This window comes from Rissa tridactyla, chromosome 17 (genome assembly GCF_028500815.1).
Source record: "Rissa tridactyla isolate bRisTri1 chromosome 17, bRisTri1.patW.cur.20221130, whole genome shotgun sequence".
NCBI classification, from domain to species: domain Eukaryota; kingdom Metazoa; phylum Chordata; class Aves; order Charadriiformes; family Laridae; genus Rissa; species Rissa tridactyla.
The window spans coordinates 2,652,586-2,670,921 of record NC_071482.1 but is presented as its reverse complement, the minus strand read 5'-3'; the positions used below and the strand labels follow the sequence as shown (position 1 = coordinate 2,670,921).

The following is an 18,336-nucleotide window of genomic DNA, read 5'->3' as shown; positions in this document are numbered from 1 at the left end:
CGCAGGGAGCTGAACCAACATCTCCTTCGGAGGGATGAAAATGGGAACAGCTAGTAGCACTGTGGTGCATTTGGAAGGCACCTGGCTGCAGAGGGAGAGGCATCTCCCTCTGCAAAGGCAGGGGAAGGAAAAGCCCACTGGAGCTGCTGTCTGCGTTACTTGTAGCCCGGCTCCAACAGATCCCCGGGGGTCACACAGACAGGGTGAGAGCAGACAGAAGAACAGGGAGAGAAAAGGAGATCAGGGAGCAGGTCAGTCTTTTGGCAGAGCTGACAACACCAAACCCTCAGAAGCCCAACATGGGCTCAAAAGTAAGTTCTGTTTCTTCACTGCCTTCAGATCCTCTTTTCAGCCTCTTTTCCCAGGCAGAATACTTCCTTTTCACAAAAGGCAGCTGAGGCCGGTACACAGGTCGGTCAGTTTCACAACACAGGCTTCAAGGAGGAAAGACAAAACCACCAGCAAATGCCGCAGTTTGTCCAGTCTCACTTTGGGGAGCGTGATCGCCCAGAGCTCAGACCTGGAAATTGGACAGCACAGCCTCAGCCTCTGGGGAGCTGGCGTCCACACTGGAGATGAACCCCATGAGAGACCTCACCTCTTTGCTTCCCCTGCAGCACCCAACAGGTGCGGCACTCTTGCATGGGAGCTGGGATCCCTGGGGTGCCAGGTGTGCAAAGCCACAGCAGCGCGGAAAAGCCCCTGCCTTGGTACATGATCTGCCACAGGAGGTATGTGCCACACTGCTGCTGCTGCTCAGCCCCTGCCAGCCCGGGGCATGGCCGCAGGGCTCTCTGCTCAGGCTGCGGTCCTGCCAACGACGAGGCTGTGCATGCCGTCCCTCTCCTCCCATCCCTGCCCTGGCTGCGCACGGACATCGTACATCAACCTGCTTGTGTCACAGCAAAGCACAGTGCTGCTCTACACCACCCTGGCTCCAGCGCTGCTTTCTTCCACGAGTCTCTGCTTGGGACCAGGGCTCATGATGAGTACCTACATAGTACATGGCTTGCTGAGGTGTCAGATGAGCAGGACAGCAGGAAGCAGCATGCTGCACTGGATATAGCAAGGGAGCCCTGCATAGATTTGTTATAAAACTCTCTGTCTTGATTTTACTGCCTTTGGTAAAGCTTGGTAAATATTTCTGGGACAGGCAGCTCCTTGTCTGGCTTTAATTACCTGGGCAAATTTTCCTAAGGATTATATTGACCTCAAATATGTCAACATTTATTGAGGCTGTGTTCCTGAGGCTTTTCCCATTAGATGCTAATGGATTCTGGCTAATAGTCAAGCCGGATTGACCACTGGAGGGTGCCCTGGCCAGCTCTGGGATACCACAAGTACCTGGGGAGAGGGCTGGGGAGGGTTACACCAGCTCTGTAGAGCCAAATATAAAAATCACCATGGCCCCAGTCCAAAGAGATCAGGGAACATGCTTGAGCAATTGCATTCCTAACTATCTGCTTCTCTGGGCACGATTCACTCCAAGTCGTGGCTGTATTTACATGTGAGACTTCAAGCAAAGGTACCTTTTGCTTGGGACTGTTCCCTCCCTGCAGGAACGAGGAGTCCGGCACCCCTCTGCAGGGCTCCCATGTGTTTCTCTCCGTCAGGACCCTGCCGGGTCCAGGGACATGCTCAGCACAGTGGCCACTCACCACTGCTGTGCCAGAAAGCCACATCATGCTGGTTCTTTTGAAATCGCTTCCCTCCAGCCTGGCAGCTGGCAGCTGAGAGGTGCCTGTGTGCATCTCATGTGTGGTTGTGGGTGAGAGCAGCATCTAGGTCCCTTGCTGGTTGCTCCAGCCATAGCTGGGCATAAGTGTGTGTTGCCCTTCCCTTCTGTGTGCCCCACACTGCCTGCCAGCCAGCTGCCAGGCCCACACACACACTGATGCCTCCCTGATTGCTCAGCTCTGCATGGCTGGGCAGTGGTTTCAGATGCCTGTGCATTGGTGTGCACAAGGTGCATGCCAGCTTCTGTGTCTGCACAGGGGAATGGCTCCCACCATTGTCCCTGGCCCAGGCCCACCTCGCCTGGCTCTCCACACCCAGCCTGCTGCCCTGCCAGCTCCGCCGGCAGAACCATGTGTCCCTGCCAGGCCTCCCTGGGTTGCCCTGGCAGTGGATGGCCCTGCAGTCTCCCCACACACCTGCTCCCTGCTCCCGCTGCCCTGCCCACACAATGAGGTCTGTGTGCTGCTGAAGAACTGCAGGGCACCCAGGAATCACCTGCTCACTCACAGGTATTTGGGGTTAATAGCATCCTGAGCAGAAAAAGCAGTTTAAAGTCCTCTCCCTTCCTTCCTCTCCTATTTTATAAAGAAGATCCAAATCCAGCCACAGTCCCCAGGGCAAGACTCACAGCACTGAGGGGAGTGGTGTGCTGGAGGGGAGAGCCAGAGCTGTCACAAAAGTCCCTGGTGTGCAGTGCAGCAGCTGCTTACAGAAGCCAGCAATCCTGCAAAGATGGCAGAGAAAGAGAGGAATAATGATGAAAGCAGATGGGAGGTGGTAGGGATGCTGAGGTGAGGCACCCCCCCTGGAAATGCTTCCCTAGCACAGTGCCGGGCTGAAACGAAGGGGAGGTTTCTTGCTATGACGTTCACTATGGTTCAGGCAGGGCTTGGGGCCAGGCATGGGCTTGAGGAAATGTCCACATCCCCCTGGCTTTGGGAGCAGAGAAAGGCTAGGGATAAGTCACTACTGAGTCAATGTACCAAGGAGATACTGGGCAGGGAATAGCCACCCAGAATGGTTTGGATGGTGCCCTTTGCTGGTACTCATGTTGTGGGTCACCTGCCAGGAAGCACGTTGTTCCCATTGCAGTCCTGTGCGTCTCCAGCTTGCAGTTTCCTGGAGGTACGTGACCTGGCAGGCAAAAGCTGACAATGAAGTGCTCCAGCGGAGGCTGTGGGCCTGGAGAGAAGGCACTGGAGCAGGCACGGAAAGAAAAGCGAGACATTCGTGAAGGTGAGGGCAGAGATGGGAGGGGGCAGTGGGACAGATGCAGGGACCCCGCGCCTTGGTGCTGCTGGGGAAAGCCATCCAAGCTTACCCCACCTCTCCCTTTGGCCTTGACTGCTCAGCCCCACAGCACCCTGCTGTTGGCTAGCCCTGTTCCCTCCTGTGCTGTCAGCATGCAAAGGATCTGGACATAGACTTGTTGCACCCCGGATGCCTGTACTCAGCACAGGCAGAGGAGACCACAGAGGCAGAGACTTCCCAGCCTGCAACAGCCATTGCCTTGCCATTTCCGTTAGTGCTCAAGAAGGGGCTGATTTTAGCAGAGGTAAAACCTCAGCCAGAGGTTTGCGGTCTTTGCCACATGCCAAACTCCGTGCTCATTTTCACTCTCCCACGCTCAACAGAGACGTAAAACTTTCCCTCCAGGGCTCCCTCCTGCCCCCCCGACTCCGGCACTGTCACAGCCCTGCCTGGCAGGGAGAGGGTGCACACACGGCTGCTTCTGATGCATCACCCTGCAAGGGGAACCCTCAGGTCAGGCCTTCCTGGAGCCCTTGCCTGGTCACAGGTGCTGGGATCCAAGCACAGGCATCACCTGTTTGTCCATCCTATAGTCACCATATTTGTTCCCTTCTCCCTTCCCTGGCTCCCAGAAATGACCTGGCAATACCAGGAGCTGCAGAAGCAGACAGCAGCCCACAGCCAGTGCTTGGAGGCGAAGGTGATCATGAAATGGTCAAGTTTTCAATTTGTAGCGATGTAAGGATGGGGGTTAGCAAAACCTCCACCTTGGACTTCCAGAGGGCAGACTTTGGCTTGTTCAGGACACTGGTTGAGAGAGTCCCTTGGGAGACAGTCCTGAAGGGCAAAGGGGTCCAGGAAGGCTGGACGCTCTTCAAGAAGGAAATCTTAAAGGCCCAAGTGCAGGCTGTCCCCAAGTGTCGCAAGTCTAAAAGGCGGGGAAAATGGCCAGTCTGGATGAATAAGGAACTTTGCATGGGACTTAGGAATAAAAGGAGTGTTTATCACCTTTGGAACAAGGGACAGGCAACTCAGGGGGAGTACAGAGATCTCGTTAGGTTATACAGAGAGAAAATTAGGAAGGCAAAAGCCCAGCTGGAGCTCAACTTGGCCACTAACATTAAGGACAACAAAAAAAGTTTTTGTAAATACATCAACAAAAAGAAAGCCAGGGAGAATCTCCATCCCTTACTGGATGCGGGGGGTAAAGTTGCAACCAATGACAAGGAGAAGGCTAAGATACTTAATGCCTACTTTGCTTCAGTCTTCAATAGACAGACCAGCTATCCCCAGGGTGCTCAGCCTCCTGAGCTGGAAGATAAGGATGGAGAGCAGAACAACCCACCCATAATCCAGGAGGAAGTAGTCAATGATCTGCTTCTGCGCCAAGACGTACATAAGCCTATGGGGCCGTGTGGGATTCACCCAAGAGTACTGAGGGAGCTGGCAGGAGAGCTCACCAAGCCTCTCTCCATCATTTATCAACTATCCTCATCAACAGGGCAGGTGCCAGATGACTGGAGGGTGGCTAATGTGACGCCCATCTACAAGAAGGGTCAGAAGGAGAATCCAGCGAACTACAGGCCCATCAGCCTGACCTCGGTACCAGGAAAGATCATGGAGAGGATCATCTTGAGTGAGCTCTCACGGCAAGTACAGGGCAGCCAAGGGATCAGGGCCAGCCAGCATGGGTTTAGGAAAGGGAGGTCCTGCTTAACCAACCTGATCTCTTTCTGTGACCACGTGACCCGCCTTCTGGATGCGGGGAAGGCGGTGGACATTGTCTATGTGGACTTTGGTAAGTCCTTTGACACCATCCCCCACAGCATTCTCCTGGAGAAGCTGGCGAATCATGGCATAGACAAGTGTACTCTTCGCTGGGTTAAAAACTGGCTGGATGGCCGTGCCCAGAGAGTTGTGATTAATGGGGTGAAATCCTCTTGGCAGCCGGTCACCAGTGGTGTCCCTCAGGGCTCAGTCTTGGGGCCAGTTTTGTTTAATATCTTTATCAATGATCTGGATGAGGGGATTGAGCGCACCCTCAGTAAGTTCGCAGACAACACTGAACTAGGTGGGACAGGTGATCTGCTTGAGGATAGGAAGGCTCTGCAGAGGGACCGGGACAGGCTGGATCAATGGGCCAAGGCCAACTGTATGAGGTTTAATAAGGCCAAGTGCCGGGTCCTGCATTTCGATCACAACCACCCCAAGCAACGCTACAGGCTTGGGGGAGAGTGGCTGGAAAGCTGCCCAGCAGAAAAGGACCTGGGGGTGCCAGTGGACAGCCAGCTTAACATGAGCCAGCAGTGTGCCCAGGTGGCCAAGAAGGCCAACAGCATTCTGGCTTGTATCAGGAATAGCGTGGCCAGCAGGAGCAGGGAAGTGACTGTGCCTCTGTACTCGGCACTGGTGAGGCCTCACCTCGAGCGCTGTGTTCAGTTCTGGGCCCCTCTGTACAAGAGGGACATGGAAGTGCTGGAGCGTGTCCAGAGGAGAGCTACCAGGCTGGTGAGGGGTCTGGAGACCAGGGCATGTGAGGAGAGGCTGGGGGAGCTGGGCATGTTCAGCTTGGAGAAGAGGAGGCTGAGGGGAGACCTCATTGCCCTCTACAGCTACCTGAAAGGAGGGTGGAGAGAGGTGGGGGTTGGCCTCTTCTCCCAGGTGAATAACGACAGGACCAGAGGAAATGGTCTGAAGTTGCGGCAGGGGAGGTTTAGGTTAGATATTAGGAAGCATTACTTTACTGAAAGAGTGGTCAGGCACTGGAACAGCCTGCCCAGGGAGGTGGCTGAGTCACCATCCCTAGAGGTGTTTAAGAAACGTCTAGATGTGGTGCTTCAGGGCATGCTCTAGTGGCAGAGATTGTAGGTTGTTTGGTTGGACTCAATGATCTTAAGGGTCCTTCCAACCATGAAGATTCTGTGATTCTGTGATTCTGTGAAGAGCCTGCAGGAGCAGCTCAGTATGGTCCCCTGACATGCCCGCCCCTCACTGGTGGGTGTGGATGGTGTTTATTCCAGCGCAGCAAAATGCACTTGGAGCGGGGGCAGGGGGAGGGCAAGAGGAGATGGGAGTCATTCACCTTGTGCTGTCAGCACCGCAGCAGCTGAAGGCAAAGCCTGACCCTGTTCCCAGTGCATCCCTAACCTTGGGAGATGCTGACTGCAAAGGGGATGCTGTGATCCCACCTCTGTCCAGGAGCCTTCTGCCACCCTGGGGATGAGGGGGATTGGGCAGGGGCTGTGCCGCACACTGCCCGCACCCTCTGTGCACTGGTCAGCAGTGCCAGGCTCCTGTGCCGACATGCTCAGTGTCCCCTGCTTCTGTCCCTGTGCCGCACAGCCACCAGGCTCCAGGAGAGCCAGAAGGCCCAGGAGACTGCCAGCCAGGCACTGGCAGAGAGGGACAGGACCATCGCCCAGCTGCAGGGCAAGCTCTATGCCATGGAGAGGGAGTATGAGAAGATCCTCCATGTGAGTGGGGACATGGCTGTGGGTCACTCCCCCTGGCAGCACAGTCCCCCCTCCTCACTATCCGCTTTCTCCCATGGTAGCCTGGACCTTGTGCTGGCCAAGACGGAAGAGGCCAGCCAGGACTGGGAAGAGGTAGGAACAACCATCGCTGTAGAGCACAAGGAATGCTTACAGGAGTTCAGTCTCAGCCCCCTGGAGATGTAGCACCCTGGGGCTCCCAGGACAGGACAGGCTCGCAGCCCCTACCTCCCCATCAGCACACCCCCTGTCAGGTTCCCACATCCACTGCCCAACTCCCCAGCTGTCCCCAGGCTAGGTAGGAGAAGATGGGTCCTGTCTGGCCCTAGGATGTACTGCTAAGTCACATTTCTCTCCATAACATCAGCACATGAACAGCAGTGTGGACTTGTCCTTTAATCACACCCCAAATGGGTAATGCAGGAACAGTGCTGTGATGGGTGGTGGGCACTCACTGCCCATAGGTTCACAGGGAGAATGAGAGGAGGAACACATGAGAGATGTTCATGCAGGGGCAGACCTGAGCCAACAGGCTGAGAGGTGGGGGGGTTACTCCAGCGCCCCATCAGCCTCTGCTGCTCCCTTTCCCCTTCACACAATGGCCTGAAGGCCAGCCCTGGGCTGAGCCAAGCCTCATGCTACCCAGTCCCCTGGGTCATGGCATGGAGGGCAGTGCCTCAGCTCTCCTGGTAGCTCCCAGAGCCTGGAGATGGGCAAGGGCTTTGGTGCAATGTCCCTAGATACCCCTGGAGGTAGCTGGGCAGGCAAAGACACACATATCTGTCTTCAGGTTACAAGAAGCCATCACCGTGGTTAATAAAAGCTTGGAGCCAGCCTTGGCCAGTGGAGATGAATCTCTGGGAGCTGTAAGGCCCATCCTGGGCATGGAGACACAGCAGCTATGCATGCAACAGCCATGCTGAGCAGCACCGTGCTTTCTGGGGAGCCGGGCAGGAGGCACCATGGGGCTGGATATGGCCTGAGTCGAGGCACTGTATGGGAGAGCCTGTCCGGAGGCAGGGTGGTCCTGAGCCGCTAGAATGCCTGGTGCAGCCTCCTGTGCTCCTCCTGGCGCAGGCTCTGTGGAGACACAGCGGGAGTATTGTGGGCAGCAACCATCCACCCACCCCACCCCACTCCACCCTTGCCCCATGGGCAGGTTGGAGGGATCTTTCTGCCTTTCCCCTGTGGCCAGGGGACCGCACAGCCCCCTCCCTGCCAGGGAAATCCTAGGACAGGCAGGGCAGGAGTGTGCCAGGACTCAGAGCAGTGCCAGGCTGTGAACAGCACTGGCAAGAGAGGTTACCTGTGTGATCTCTATACTGTTGGCAGCAGCCACCAGCCAGGACCCAGGTCCCTTTGGTCCCACCTCAACATGACAGAGTCCAGGGGACACACTGGGAGAGGGCAGGGAGGGCCTGCGGGAGCCTGAGGCAGGGTCACCATCCACAAAGAACAGCAGAGGGGACAGCCCGATCTGGAAGAGCAGAAGAGTGATTGTCATACAGCTCCTGGTGCTTCAGGGCAAGCCAGATCCCCCAGAGAGGACCTCACTGCGCAGGCCTGGGGACAAGATACGCATCCCACCATCCAGCTTTGCAGCATCCCATGGGTCCCCAACCAGGGTGGGACCACGCTGGGTCCCCAAAACCTACCGACTGGTAGAACTCATCACCAGCAGGGTCGATGACCAGCAGCGTCACCTGGTCATCACGGGCACGGATCCTGAGCACTGTCTGCTGGTGGTCCAGCCCCTCAATGCTCTCACCATTCACAGCCAGGAGACGGTCCCCCTCCTTCATCCCTGCCTGCTCAGCTGGCAGCCCCGCATCCACATCCCACAGGAACTGGCCTGCCACAGAGGGAGGGTGCAGAGATGCTCACAGAGGCATTCAGCCAGAGGGGAACTGCTACTGCAGACCCCCTGTGCAGGTGGGGACAGGGTCCTGCCATGGGCAGAAGGCTTGCAGCTATTCCCGACCCTCTGACATGTCTTGCTCAGGTACAGACCCCTCAACCCCCTCACCTATGGCCCCTGAGATGCAATCATCTTCCTTGAGCAGAAACCCGTAGCCAGCTGGACCCTTCACCATGTGCAGCTCCCGGACCTTGAAGGGGAGCCAGGAGGTGTCCGCCAAGGCAGCTGTGATCTGCAGACCCCGCAGGCGGTAAAACTCCTCCACGGCACTGGATGCCACCAGCAGTGTCACCTTGTTGCCACTCTGCTTAAGCTGGATGGGAAACGCAGGGTGCTCAGTGACGTTGCTGGCCCCACTCCCCCGCCCACCCGCACCAGGACCACCTACCTTTCTGGCGAGCTGTGCGTGTGAGTAGCTCCTCACGCTGGCTCCGTTCAGCTCCAGGAGCCAGGAGCCTGGTGGCACCCCTGCCCTCTCCGCTGGCCCATCCTGCCGCACCGACAGCTGGAAGGTGCCCTTCACGCCTGCAGGAAGGAGAAGAGGCAGTCTGGGGTGACCAGGGTGCTGCATCAGGGAGGCTCACGGCACCAGCATCCTGCTGCCTGCTTTACCTTCTGGACCTGACACGCTGAAGCCAAAACCGCTTCTGTCCCGCGTGATGTGGCAGAGGCGCGGGCGGATGTCAGCCGGCAGCATCTGGGACAGGTCCCTGCCCAGGACTTTGGCTGCTTCATAGGAGCCACCATCCAGCACCGCCAGTAGGACCTGGTTCCCGCTGGCCTTGATCTTCTGCACCACCTGGAAGGACCCAGGCTGTGAACTCTGGGCAGGGCACCCCTTCAGCCACAGCCTATGGGATCAGGGCCCTGGAGGGCAGCAGGGTCCCGCACCCTCTGTGACACTAGCCAGAGAGGACCTGGGCGTTCCCACAACCCCGCATGCTCCCAGCTTACCGTGCGGTGGTCCATGTGGTCTACAAAGTGGCCGTTGACCTGGAGGAGCCGGTCACCATCCTGCAGTCCCCTGCGCTGGGCCAGTCCCCCCAGCTCAACCTGCCGGATGACGTGGCCCTGGCAGCCCAGCTCCTCATGGAGGCAGAAGCCAAAGGTCTCCGTGCTGTCCTTGCTCAGGAGGTAGAAGCGGGGCTCCCCCACGCCTTCACCATCTGCATCAGGGCACAGTCCATGAGCTGGGCCCTGCAGGGATCCTAACACAGGTTCTCTACCCCACCCCAGGCTGGGATCCCCGCTTCTCTGCTGTCTTACACGTTAACCTCCCCACAGCTCCCTGGTGTTAGAGAGCCCAGGACCCCAGTGATGCCCAGCTGCCAGAACCCATGCTGACAGAGACGAGGGTATTTACCCGTGTCCTCAGCCAGCGACAAGGCAGGGTTGTCGATCCCATCTTTGGGGTTAAATTCAAATTTTCTGCAATGATAAAGGGTGGGAGAGGCTGCATTAGTGCAGTAGCATGGCTGTGGGGAGCCCCATTCCTCCCAGAAAGGGCCAGCTGGGGCCACAGCTCCAGTCCCTCCTCTTCCTTGCGGAAAGCCAGGAGGGGATATCCCTCTTGGACTGTCCCCACATCTCTCCTGAGTTAACAACTCAGAGAAGACCTTCTTGGGACAGGCAGCTGGGATTGGCAGCCGTGACCCACACCACCTCAGCTGAGGATGCGCCCCAGCATAGCCCGGTTGTGTGGCCATGAGCCCCAGGAAGCCCCTGGCCAGAGGGAGCTCAGCACTTACATGATGGACTTCTTGTCACCCTCGAGCCCTGCAGAGGGAGAGGAGAGGTCAGTGCTGGAGGTGGTGGGCCAGGAGCAGACCCCACGCTCTCGATCACTCAGGGCTTGTCCATTTGCAGGCTGAGTATGCCACACCAGGTGAGGTGGGTTTGCCAAGTCCACGCAGCCCCACCAGCCCCTCTGCCTGCATTGCATTTCAAAGCAGTAGGACACCTGCTGCTGGGGTCCAGTGGGCACCCACTCAGCCCAGCGGGGTCCTGCAGCACTGGGGGCAAAGTAGGCTCAGGCAGCAGTATGCAGATGGAGTTTAGTCCTAGGGGTTTACAGAGCTTCTGAGTGAGGGATAAGAAGGGTCACCAGGGTCCCAGAGAGCTGGCTGGAGCAAGGAGATGGAGACAGAGTCCTTCCCCTGTGCACCTCCCCATAAAACTCCTCCCCACCTCTTCCAGCACAAGGACCCCCAAGCCCAAGGAGAGGAGATTCCTGCCAAGCACCCCCATTTTCCTGGATGCCTCTAGCTCCTTTCCATAGCCTGCCTGGGCTCTGACATTGCCTTGCTCCTTGCAGAAGCAGGGCCTGGAGACATGCGTGTGGCGAAGGGTCTCTGCAAGCCCCGCTGCCCCGGCACATACCTTTTGTTTGCTTCATGGCTGCAGGGTATGCGGGAGGGAGCAAGGTACAGGATGAAGTGGCAGGGAAGTGTCCCCGCCTCTTCCAAGATGCCCCAGGTTTAATGGTTAAACAGCCCAGACGTCTCCCCTGCCCTCCCAGCCCTGGGGCACTGCCAGCCCTTGCCCAGCAGAGCTGGGAGCAGGGATCAGCACCCTGGGACACCCAGCTTGGGAACAGATCCTGGCGTCCCAGTTTCCAGCTGCCACCAAGGGCCCCATCCTAGCCCCGTGAGATGGGGAAGGGCCAGAGCCCTCCACTCCAACTGCTGCAGGGACGGCTGCAGCAGCACCTCCGCTCTCCGCCCCCAGGAAGGGCCCGCAGAGGAGATTGAGTCTTGGCACTAGTGTGCTTTAGTGGGAACAAAGAAGTGCACTTTAATGCTACCAAAGGTTTCACAAGCAAGCCTGAGTCCTGCCCCTCTGCCACTGCTGTGGCTCATGGCCAGGCCAGCAGTGGCCAGAGTGCAGGAGCTGGGTCTCTGCAAGCCCAGAACAAGAAGTCACATTTGCTCCTGGCCTGGTCTCTGTACAGTTCTCCCACACTTCAGCCTTGCCTGCAGGTGAGGGCTGAGCCCCACATACCCAGCACCTTTGACAGCCTTGGTAGCACCCGACCGCTAGGCATCTCCATGCGGATAAGGGCACAGGGGGTGTGCTGCCGGGGCACACTCTGATATTTCCTCCCCAGCAGCACTGCTCCCTCCCTGGCCGGGTGGATGCTCAGCAGGTCAGAGGGTCCCATGCTGCAGTTTCCCCAGCATCTTCTTGACTTCACTCTCGACTCGTAGGAACTTCGCTTTCCTCCAGGGGTTGGCAGTCTGTCTCCGGCTGCTCTCCAGGTCCTGCAGGATGAGGGCAAGGTGCTGCCGAACCCGTTCGCGGTCCCAGAAAGGCAGGTTCCTCTGCACCACGTTCAGGATATGGGACCAGTAGTCGGAGACATCAGTGCCTGCTGTAAGGAAGACCAGTGCCCTGACGCCATCCCGGTCCATGCGCAGGCTGTGGAGAGCCTGCTTGCCGTCTTCACTGATGTCATTGAAATACAGACTGTGGGTTGAGAGAAAAGGAGTAGGAAACACTGTGAGGGCTGGGAGGCAAGACACAGAGGCAGACAGGGGCTCCCTGTGCACTGCCACAGGGAGGGACGCTGGCTCAGAGGCATTGCCTGTAAAATGGAAGAGATGGGGCACAGTGAACTCACTGCACTTTGTCCAGCGTCGCGTGCTTTTTGGCCACCTCCACCACGTGCAGGGCAGCTGCGTCCGTCAGGGAGTTGTAGCCCAGGTTGAGCTCCTGGAGGTGTTGGTTCTCAGCCAGGTGCTGAGCAATGACCTCGGCGCCCCGATCCCCAAGCGTGGTATGCAGCAGGGACAAATGGGTCAGTGAGTGGTTGCCTGCCAGTGCCTCGGCCAGGTATTGTGCCCCCTGCTCACCCACGGGGTTATTTGCCAGCCTGTGGACACAGGAGCTCACAGCAATGCCGAGGCCAGGCAGGGGGCCCAGGGCCAGGGCACATGGTGAGCAGCAGAAACAGTTGCATGCAAAGTCAGAGGCAGTACTCACCGCAGTTTGCTCACCACACACTTGTCATGCAGGAGCAGGTCACGGATGTCCTTGCAGGCGTCAGAGCCCAGGCTGTTGAGCTGCAGACTGATGCAGAGCAAGACATGGAGGTGGCAGGACCGAAATGGCTGTTACCTGTAGGGCTGCCAACCCTGCTCTCTCCATTTCCCCTGGCCCTCCCTATCACCATCCTACCTGGGCTCCCCAGACAAGGCCACACAAGGCTTCCTCTCCAAAAGAATGCATACTGAAACTGCACCAGAGCTTGGGTAGCATCAGCCAGCAGAGCCAGTGCCAGCAGGAGCAAGGCAGGGGAAGGGGGTGCAGGGTCTGCGTGAAGGTCTGAGGGGGGATCAGGACCCCACCAAGCCCTCCTGAGCATCTGGAGGAAGGAAATGCTGCACAGCCCCGCTGCACAGCCGAGTCCATCTGTGCTGAGCACGGCTCGCCACCCCCTGGGCGCCAGGAAGACTGCAGTTCCACAAATGGACTGGAACGCAGCCCACCCCTTTGCGCAGCCCAGACTCCCACCCTTGCGCTGCGTATCTCCTGCCCAGAGCTAGCAGCAGCAGAGCTAGCTACAGGGGAATACTGGGTGGCTCCGGTGGGGCAAGCAATGGGAGGGACCTGGGTCAGCCAGGGGAGCTGGCAGTCCAGCTTGGGGTATCAGATGCAGAGAGCTGCCAAAGAGTCCTACGGGAGGGTGTGTTGGGACTGCAAATCCCAGCATGCAGTGCTGGGTTGCTCAAGGAGTGTTGCATGTTGGAAGCTGTAGTCCCCTATGTCTGCGCTGAGGATAAACAAGGGCACGCATGCCCTTCCCTGCCTTTGCCATGCTTGGGCTCCTAGTGTGTTCCTGTGATGGGCAGAGGTGAGGGAGAGCCCAATTTTTGAGCACTGCCCAAGGGCAGAAGAAGGTGGTACTCACTGGAGAGCTTTGCATCGCAGAAGGACAGGGAAGAGGATCTTCAAGCTGCTTGTGTCAAGGTTGCAAGAGGTCAGGTTCAGCTCCTCCACCTCATGGCACGTGGTGCCCATGACAGACGCCAGGACAGAGCACTTGAGAGGGGTCATCCTGACGGATGAGAGGTTGACTGTCCGGAGGGAGCGGATGGCCTCAGCTGTGAAACGCTCATTCTGGAACTCATGCAGGAAGAAGAGGTAGTCCATCAGCTCGGAGGGGGGAAGCCCCTTGCGGCTGTTCCTGATGACTGTCTTCTTCATGGCCTTGGCGATTTCAAAGGCTGCCAAGTTCTTGATGGAGCAGCCCAGCTGCTCCAGGATGGCGCGATTACGGCGGGACAGTATCCCACCCATGAAAATGGGGAAGAGCTCAAAGACCTCGTCATCATGGGCCTCATCAGGGTGGTGCATGGGGCCCTCCATGCCCAGGATGCTGGAATTGATCTGGTCCAAGACATCATCGTTGTAGTAGTCCTCCTCTTTGAACAGCTCCTCTGCCATGGTGTGGGCAATAGCATCCCGGTCCTTACTGCTCAGCCGGGAGAAGTAGCGAGGGAAGATTTTGAGCAGGTTGAAGAGCACTGGCAGAAAGCGCAAGGGCAGTACCTTGGAGATGATACTCATAACAACGGCAACATCTTCACTCACCTTCCCAATGACCTCTGACAGCTCCTTCCCCACTCTCTGTGCCAGGGTCTTCTTCTCACCCAGTACCACATACAGGGCTGCCAGGTACTCCTGCATAGCAGGTATGGTAAAGACAAAGGTGTGCTCTTTGCCTGGCTGCACACATGGAGTGAGGAAGAAGCGGAAGACATCGCTACGGAAGACCTCCAGGAGGTTGAGCTCACTTTCAGTCTTCATCTCCACCTCAAAGCACTGCTGCAGGTCATCCTCTGAGAAGCAGGTCTTGCGGGACATCACCCCTTCATAGGCCAGCTTACCCACCATCTTGGCCACGTACTTCATCATGGAGATGTTGGTGGGGTCAGTGCTGTCCAGCACCTCCCCACTGAAATTGAGCCTCAGGAAGCTGGTGTAGATGCCAGTCAGGGTCTGGCTGGGAGGCACTGTCCTGGTGAAGTAGAGGAAGTGCAGCGTGGTGCACACCAGCCAGCAGTAAGAAGGCAAGAAGCAGGCAGCAGCTATTTGGTTGTGGCGCTCCAAGTTCCTCGACAACATCTCCACCAAGTTTTCCTGCTCACCTGAGCTGCTACTAACACTGTTCTCTCCACTGCAGCCAGGCTGGCTGAGACGCATCTGGAAGTACATCTTCTGCAGGTTGGTGTCGGAGAAGCCACAGATCTCGGCGTAGCGGCCCACATACTTGCCGGGGATCCGGCGCACTGCCGATGGGCGCGTGGTGACAATGATGCTGGCCTGGAAGCAGAGGGCTAGGTGAGTTTGGAGTTGCTCCCTCTGTGGCACTCATCTAAGCTCAGCAGGGTCCCAGGAGTGTAACCCACATATACGTACACAAGGATCACACCACCCAGGGGCTGGGGTTCAAGAAGCTGCCATGCAAAGGGTGTTGGTTCAAATCTGGCCCAGTCAGAGGGTACAGAAGAGCTTTCCCCATCCCCTGCTAGACATATATCATGTCTGGAAGACCACAGACCAGCAGACTTCCTTCTTTGCCTTACCAGGACTTGTCTCTCACAGAGACAAATCAGTAACAGTGACATGAGGTGACCTTGGTGAGTCCCTCCAGGAAGGGAGGCTGCCTGTCTGCTCACTGCCAAGCTGGACTACAAACAATTAGCACAACGGCCATGCCTGCAAAGCCCCAGGGCTCACCCCCAGCCTTTCTCCAGCGTGAAGGAGCTGGAGAGAAACACTGACCTCTGGCAGGAGGTATTTTCGCAGCAAGTTGACCACAATGGCAGAGGGAGGCACAGGCTCATTAGGGTCACAGCACAGCTCTGTGCCAGCCAGACGGAAGTCCAAGTTGAGGCGCTCCAGGCCATTGAGGATGAAAAGCACCTTGAGGTTGGAAGTGCCCAGCATTGGCATCACATCCCGGAGGTGCTGATACTTCTTGGTTATGAGGCGTCGCAGGGAGATGGGGGCATGACTATGGGACAGGTCCTCGCAGGAGAAGGGGATGACCAGTTCGAAGCGGGGTAGGAGACCATGGCACCAGTCCACCACCATCTTCTTGATGAGGGTGCTCTTCCCTGTGCCCACAGTGCCGTACAGCACCACGTTCTTCACCTGCCGCCCACAGGCATCCACATCAAAAAGGTTCTGGAGGCTGATAACCTGACTGCAGGGCTGCTGGAGCTGGTTCTGGATGGTTAGGTCAGGCGAGGGCTTCAGAATCTCCTCCAGGGAGCTCTCCCGGATCACTGGGTCCACATGGACTGCGTCCAGTGAGAAGGAAGGGCCGAACTGCCTTTCCTCATTGGGCTGGTGGCTGAACCATGCAGACAGGCTCTTCTGGTGTTTCTTGATGGCATCTAGGAAGAGAGAGGTGTTTGACAAAGCAAGGGCTTCTCATTATCAGGGGACTGGGAAAGCTGCCTGCCCCAAGCCACTGCAGCAAGGTGGCTGCAGAGAGGAGGACAGAACCCAGTTCTTGCTGACCCTCACGCTGCCCGGGACTGCAGTTGCCCCCAGTCTGCTGTGTAAAACTGTCCATCCTCTTCAGCACAGGGCTGCAAGCTTACCAGAAGAGGCCACATTCCTCAGCTGGGACAGGCCGTGGCCAGAGGATCTGGGCTGGATGGAGCGCTCATGGGAGCCTCCCTGGTAGCGAACAGAGCCCCTGCAAGAGATGGGAGAGTGTCAGGAGGAGGGCAAGGGCCAGCAGCTCCAAGCCCTGCCTGGGCAGGGTAAGCAGATCACAAGTGAGTGCTGTGGGAAGTGCTGAGTAGAGCCAGCTCACCCCTTCTGTCCTCTGCACCAAGGGAGGGCACAGGGCTAGGGCAAGGACACGGCTAGGAACTGAAGATAGGTCAGCAAGCCATGTGCTGTGCATCCCCAGCAAACCCGTGGCAAGGCAGAGAAGTTGGGTGGAATTCAGAGCGGGCAGGGAGTTGGGTCTGGGTTGTTTTCTAGGTGGAGGCAAAGCAGTGTCTCTGCCCGCAGAGTCCCGATGGTCCCAAGGCAGCCAGCTCAGCCACCCAGGTGCCATGGAGAACAGCCACAGGGCAGAATGGACCAGGCCCCAGCTGTGTGGCACTGTACCTGGGGAGGGAGATGCTGCTAGCGTGAAGGATCTTCCTGAGGAAGGTGCTGCCTGCAGTGCCTGGGGGGAAGAAGAATGCACATGGTCAGAGATGGCCTTCTCCAGCCCAGCAAAGCTAACACCACCAAGCTCATTGGCTTGACATCTTGCTGGGGTGATTCACAGGCTGCACAGGCTCCACTGTGCAGCTGGGGAGGGATGTCCACTAGGGACAGGGCTTCCCTGGGCGCAGGACAGATTCACGGTCACAGACCCCCAAGCACAGAGCCCAGCTCACCTGGCACTGAAGCAGCACACAGATACACACTCCGGGTCCCACTGCTCCCAGGCAGGGATCGACGCAGCTGCGTCCAGCTGCCCCAGGGCAGGCAGCTCTGGCATTGCATGGCCCGTGACATCCTCTGTCTGAAAGAGAGGAGACAGCCCACGAGGCAAGCTGGGTGCCTGTACCAGCCCAGCTTTGCAGCCTGAGGCTGTACCTACACCCACATAAGCCCCAGGTGTGCCCCAGGGTTGCCCTGTGGTGGCCTGCCCTGCTGAGCAGCGCTGTCCCCCAGCGGGCAGCCCTTGCCATGTCCTTAGCAGCCACTGAGCCCTTTTGCCACGTCCTGCAACACGGAGAGATGCTGAGCACAGCTGCCTCCCATTTTAAGCAGCCAGGAAGGCTGCAGCCAGCGGTAGCCAGGACACAAGCAGTCAGGGGGCTGTGGGGGCTGGTCCCTCCGGGCTGCACTGTGTGATTTTTCCAAGGCAAAGCACCCGTCTACAGCAGTAGATGAGGGGCTTAGCAGGTCTGGGGTGCCCAAGAAGCTGTCCTGCATAGGCTTGGCTCTGTGGGGCAGGGCAGGATGAGGTGAGCAGCTCTGCTCCCCAGGGATGTGGCACAACAGCACCCTGCCCAGCCTTACCTGCCCTGATATGGTCCGGTCCGGCAGAACCGGCTATGCCGGCACTGACTCAAGTTCCCACCCCAGCTCAGCAGGGTGATCCTTCAGGAGCACGGATTGTGTTCATGGTTCCCAACATCCTAAGAAACTGAGGCACAGGGGGAGGGTGTCAGCAAACCCCAGCAGATAGGAAGGAGCAGTGTGCAAATCTCTCTGCGTTTAGCTAGGGGAGGACGAGCAGAGTGACAGCTTGCCCACAGCTCCCAGAGCCTGGGCTTTTTGCAGTCCCTCATCATATTATCCCAACGGAGAAACTGAGGCACAAGGGTGGGGGCAGTGGAGTTGACCTTGAACCTTGGTGTCCTGACCTTGATGCCTTTGCAGCAAGTGAACCCCGATGCACCCCATGCCCAGCTCCCGGTCCCTTCCCAGCCCCCTCTGCCGCTCAGGGCATGCTGCCGAGTGGAGGCCCCCATGCCGCCCGCCTGCTGCAGTCCCCCTTCAGGGAGCCCTGCCGCATGCCTGGCACGCACGTCCTCACTCTCTCATTACTGCGGCCTCCCGCCTCCCTGCTTCTGTATCCGGAGGGACAGAGTGGCGGAGGCACTGGCGGTGCAGGGACTTGGAGCCCAGGGCAATGGTGAGGCAGGCACTAAGCAAGGAGAGGACGATCGCCACGCCGTAAGCGGCAGGTTACCTCCAGCAGGAGTCCTTGCCAGGGAGGCTGAGCCCACAGCTCCCTGTGGTCGTGCTGCCAGGCGCTGAGCCTGTGGGGCCGGCGGAGAAGAGCCCGGTGCTGCTCAGCCACCTCCTTCCATCCCTGTCCCGGGAAGAGGCTCCTCTCCGGAGGTGGCTGTTTTGCAGCCGTAACTTCCTGCAACGCTGTCCTGTCCCGTCCTGCCCCGCGCACAGCGGCTG

General features: G+C 58.1%; 3 protein-coding genes across 10 annotated transcripts; 1 reads left to right on the top strand and 2 right to left on the bottom strand.

The window, feature by feature from the left end:
• The first annotated feature begins 2,469 nt into the window (after nt 1–2,469).
• Nucleotides 2,470–6,665, top strand: CCDC153 (coiled-coil domain containing 153). The gene is given in 6 exon segments (XM_054223275.1): nt 2,470–2,528; nt 2,830–2,923; nt 2,925–2,973; nt 3,621–3,726; nt 6,272–6,457; nt 6,533–6,665. Coding segments are annotated over 6 exon segments (627 nt in total).
• A 202-nt stretch (nt 6,666–6,867) lies between these two features.
• NHERF4 (NHERF family PDZ scaffold protein 4) lies at nt 6,868–10,863 on the bottom strand. 6 transcript variants are annotated; one of them, XM_054223059.1, is made up of 10 exons: nt 10,777–10,863; nt 10,146–10,173; nt 9,761–9,825; nt 9,352–9,563; nt 9,010–9,196; nt 8,786–8,922; nt 8,506–8,710; nt 8,135–8,331; nt 7,786–7,956; nt 7,382–7,559 (listed from the first exon to the last, which is right to left on the bottom strand). In XM_054223059.1, exons 1-10 carry the CDS (start codon nt 10,790–10,792, stop codon nt 7,515–7,517), a joined length of 1,263 nt encoding a protein of 420 aa, XP_054079034.1. In that variant the 5' UTR covers nt 10,793–10,863; the 3' UTR covers nt 7,382–7,514. The 6 variants fall into 6 exon arrangements, with proteins under 6 accessions (XP_054079032.1, XP_054079029.1, XP_054079034.1 ...); XM_054223057.1 differs by lacking the exon at nt 7,786–7,956 and having other exon boundaries at nt 6,868–7,559; nt 8,248–8,331; XM_054223056.1 differs by having other exon boundaries at nt 10,146–10,863.
• Nucleotides 10,864–11,154: 291 nt separating this feature from the next.
• NLRX1 (NLR family member X1) lies at nt 11,155–18,310 on the bottom strand. Of its 3 annotated transcripts, XM_054223048.1 has the most exons (10): nt 18,116–18,255; nt 17,440–17,566; nt 16,809–16,936; nt 16,531–16,591; nt 16,011–16,108; nt 15,184–15,800; nt 13,307–14,721; nt 12,379–12,465; nt 12,017–12,268; nt 11,156–11,862 (listed from the first exon to the last, which is right to left on the bottom strand). In XM_054223048.1, exons 3-10 carry the CDS (start codon nt 16,927–16,929, stop codon nt 11,544–11,546), a joined length of 2,970 nt encoding a protein of 989 aa, XP_054079023.1. In that variant the 5' UTR covers nt 16,930–16,936; nt 17,440–17,566; nt 18,116–18,255; the 3' UTR covers nt 11,156–11,543. The 3 variants fall into 3 exon arrangements, with proteins under 3 accessions (XP_054079024.1, XP_054079025.1, XP_054079023.1); XM_054223049.1 differs by lacking the exon at nt 17,440–17,566 and having other exon boundaries at nt 11,155–11,862; nt 18,116–18,310; XM_054223050.1 differs by lacking the exon at nt 18,116–18,255 and having other exon boundaries at nt 11,155–11,862; nt 17,440–17,473.
• Between the last annotated feature and the right edge of the window lie 26 nt (nt 18,311–18,336).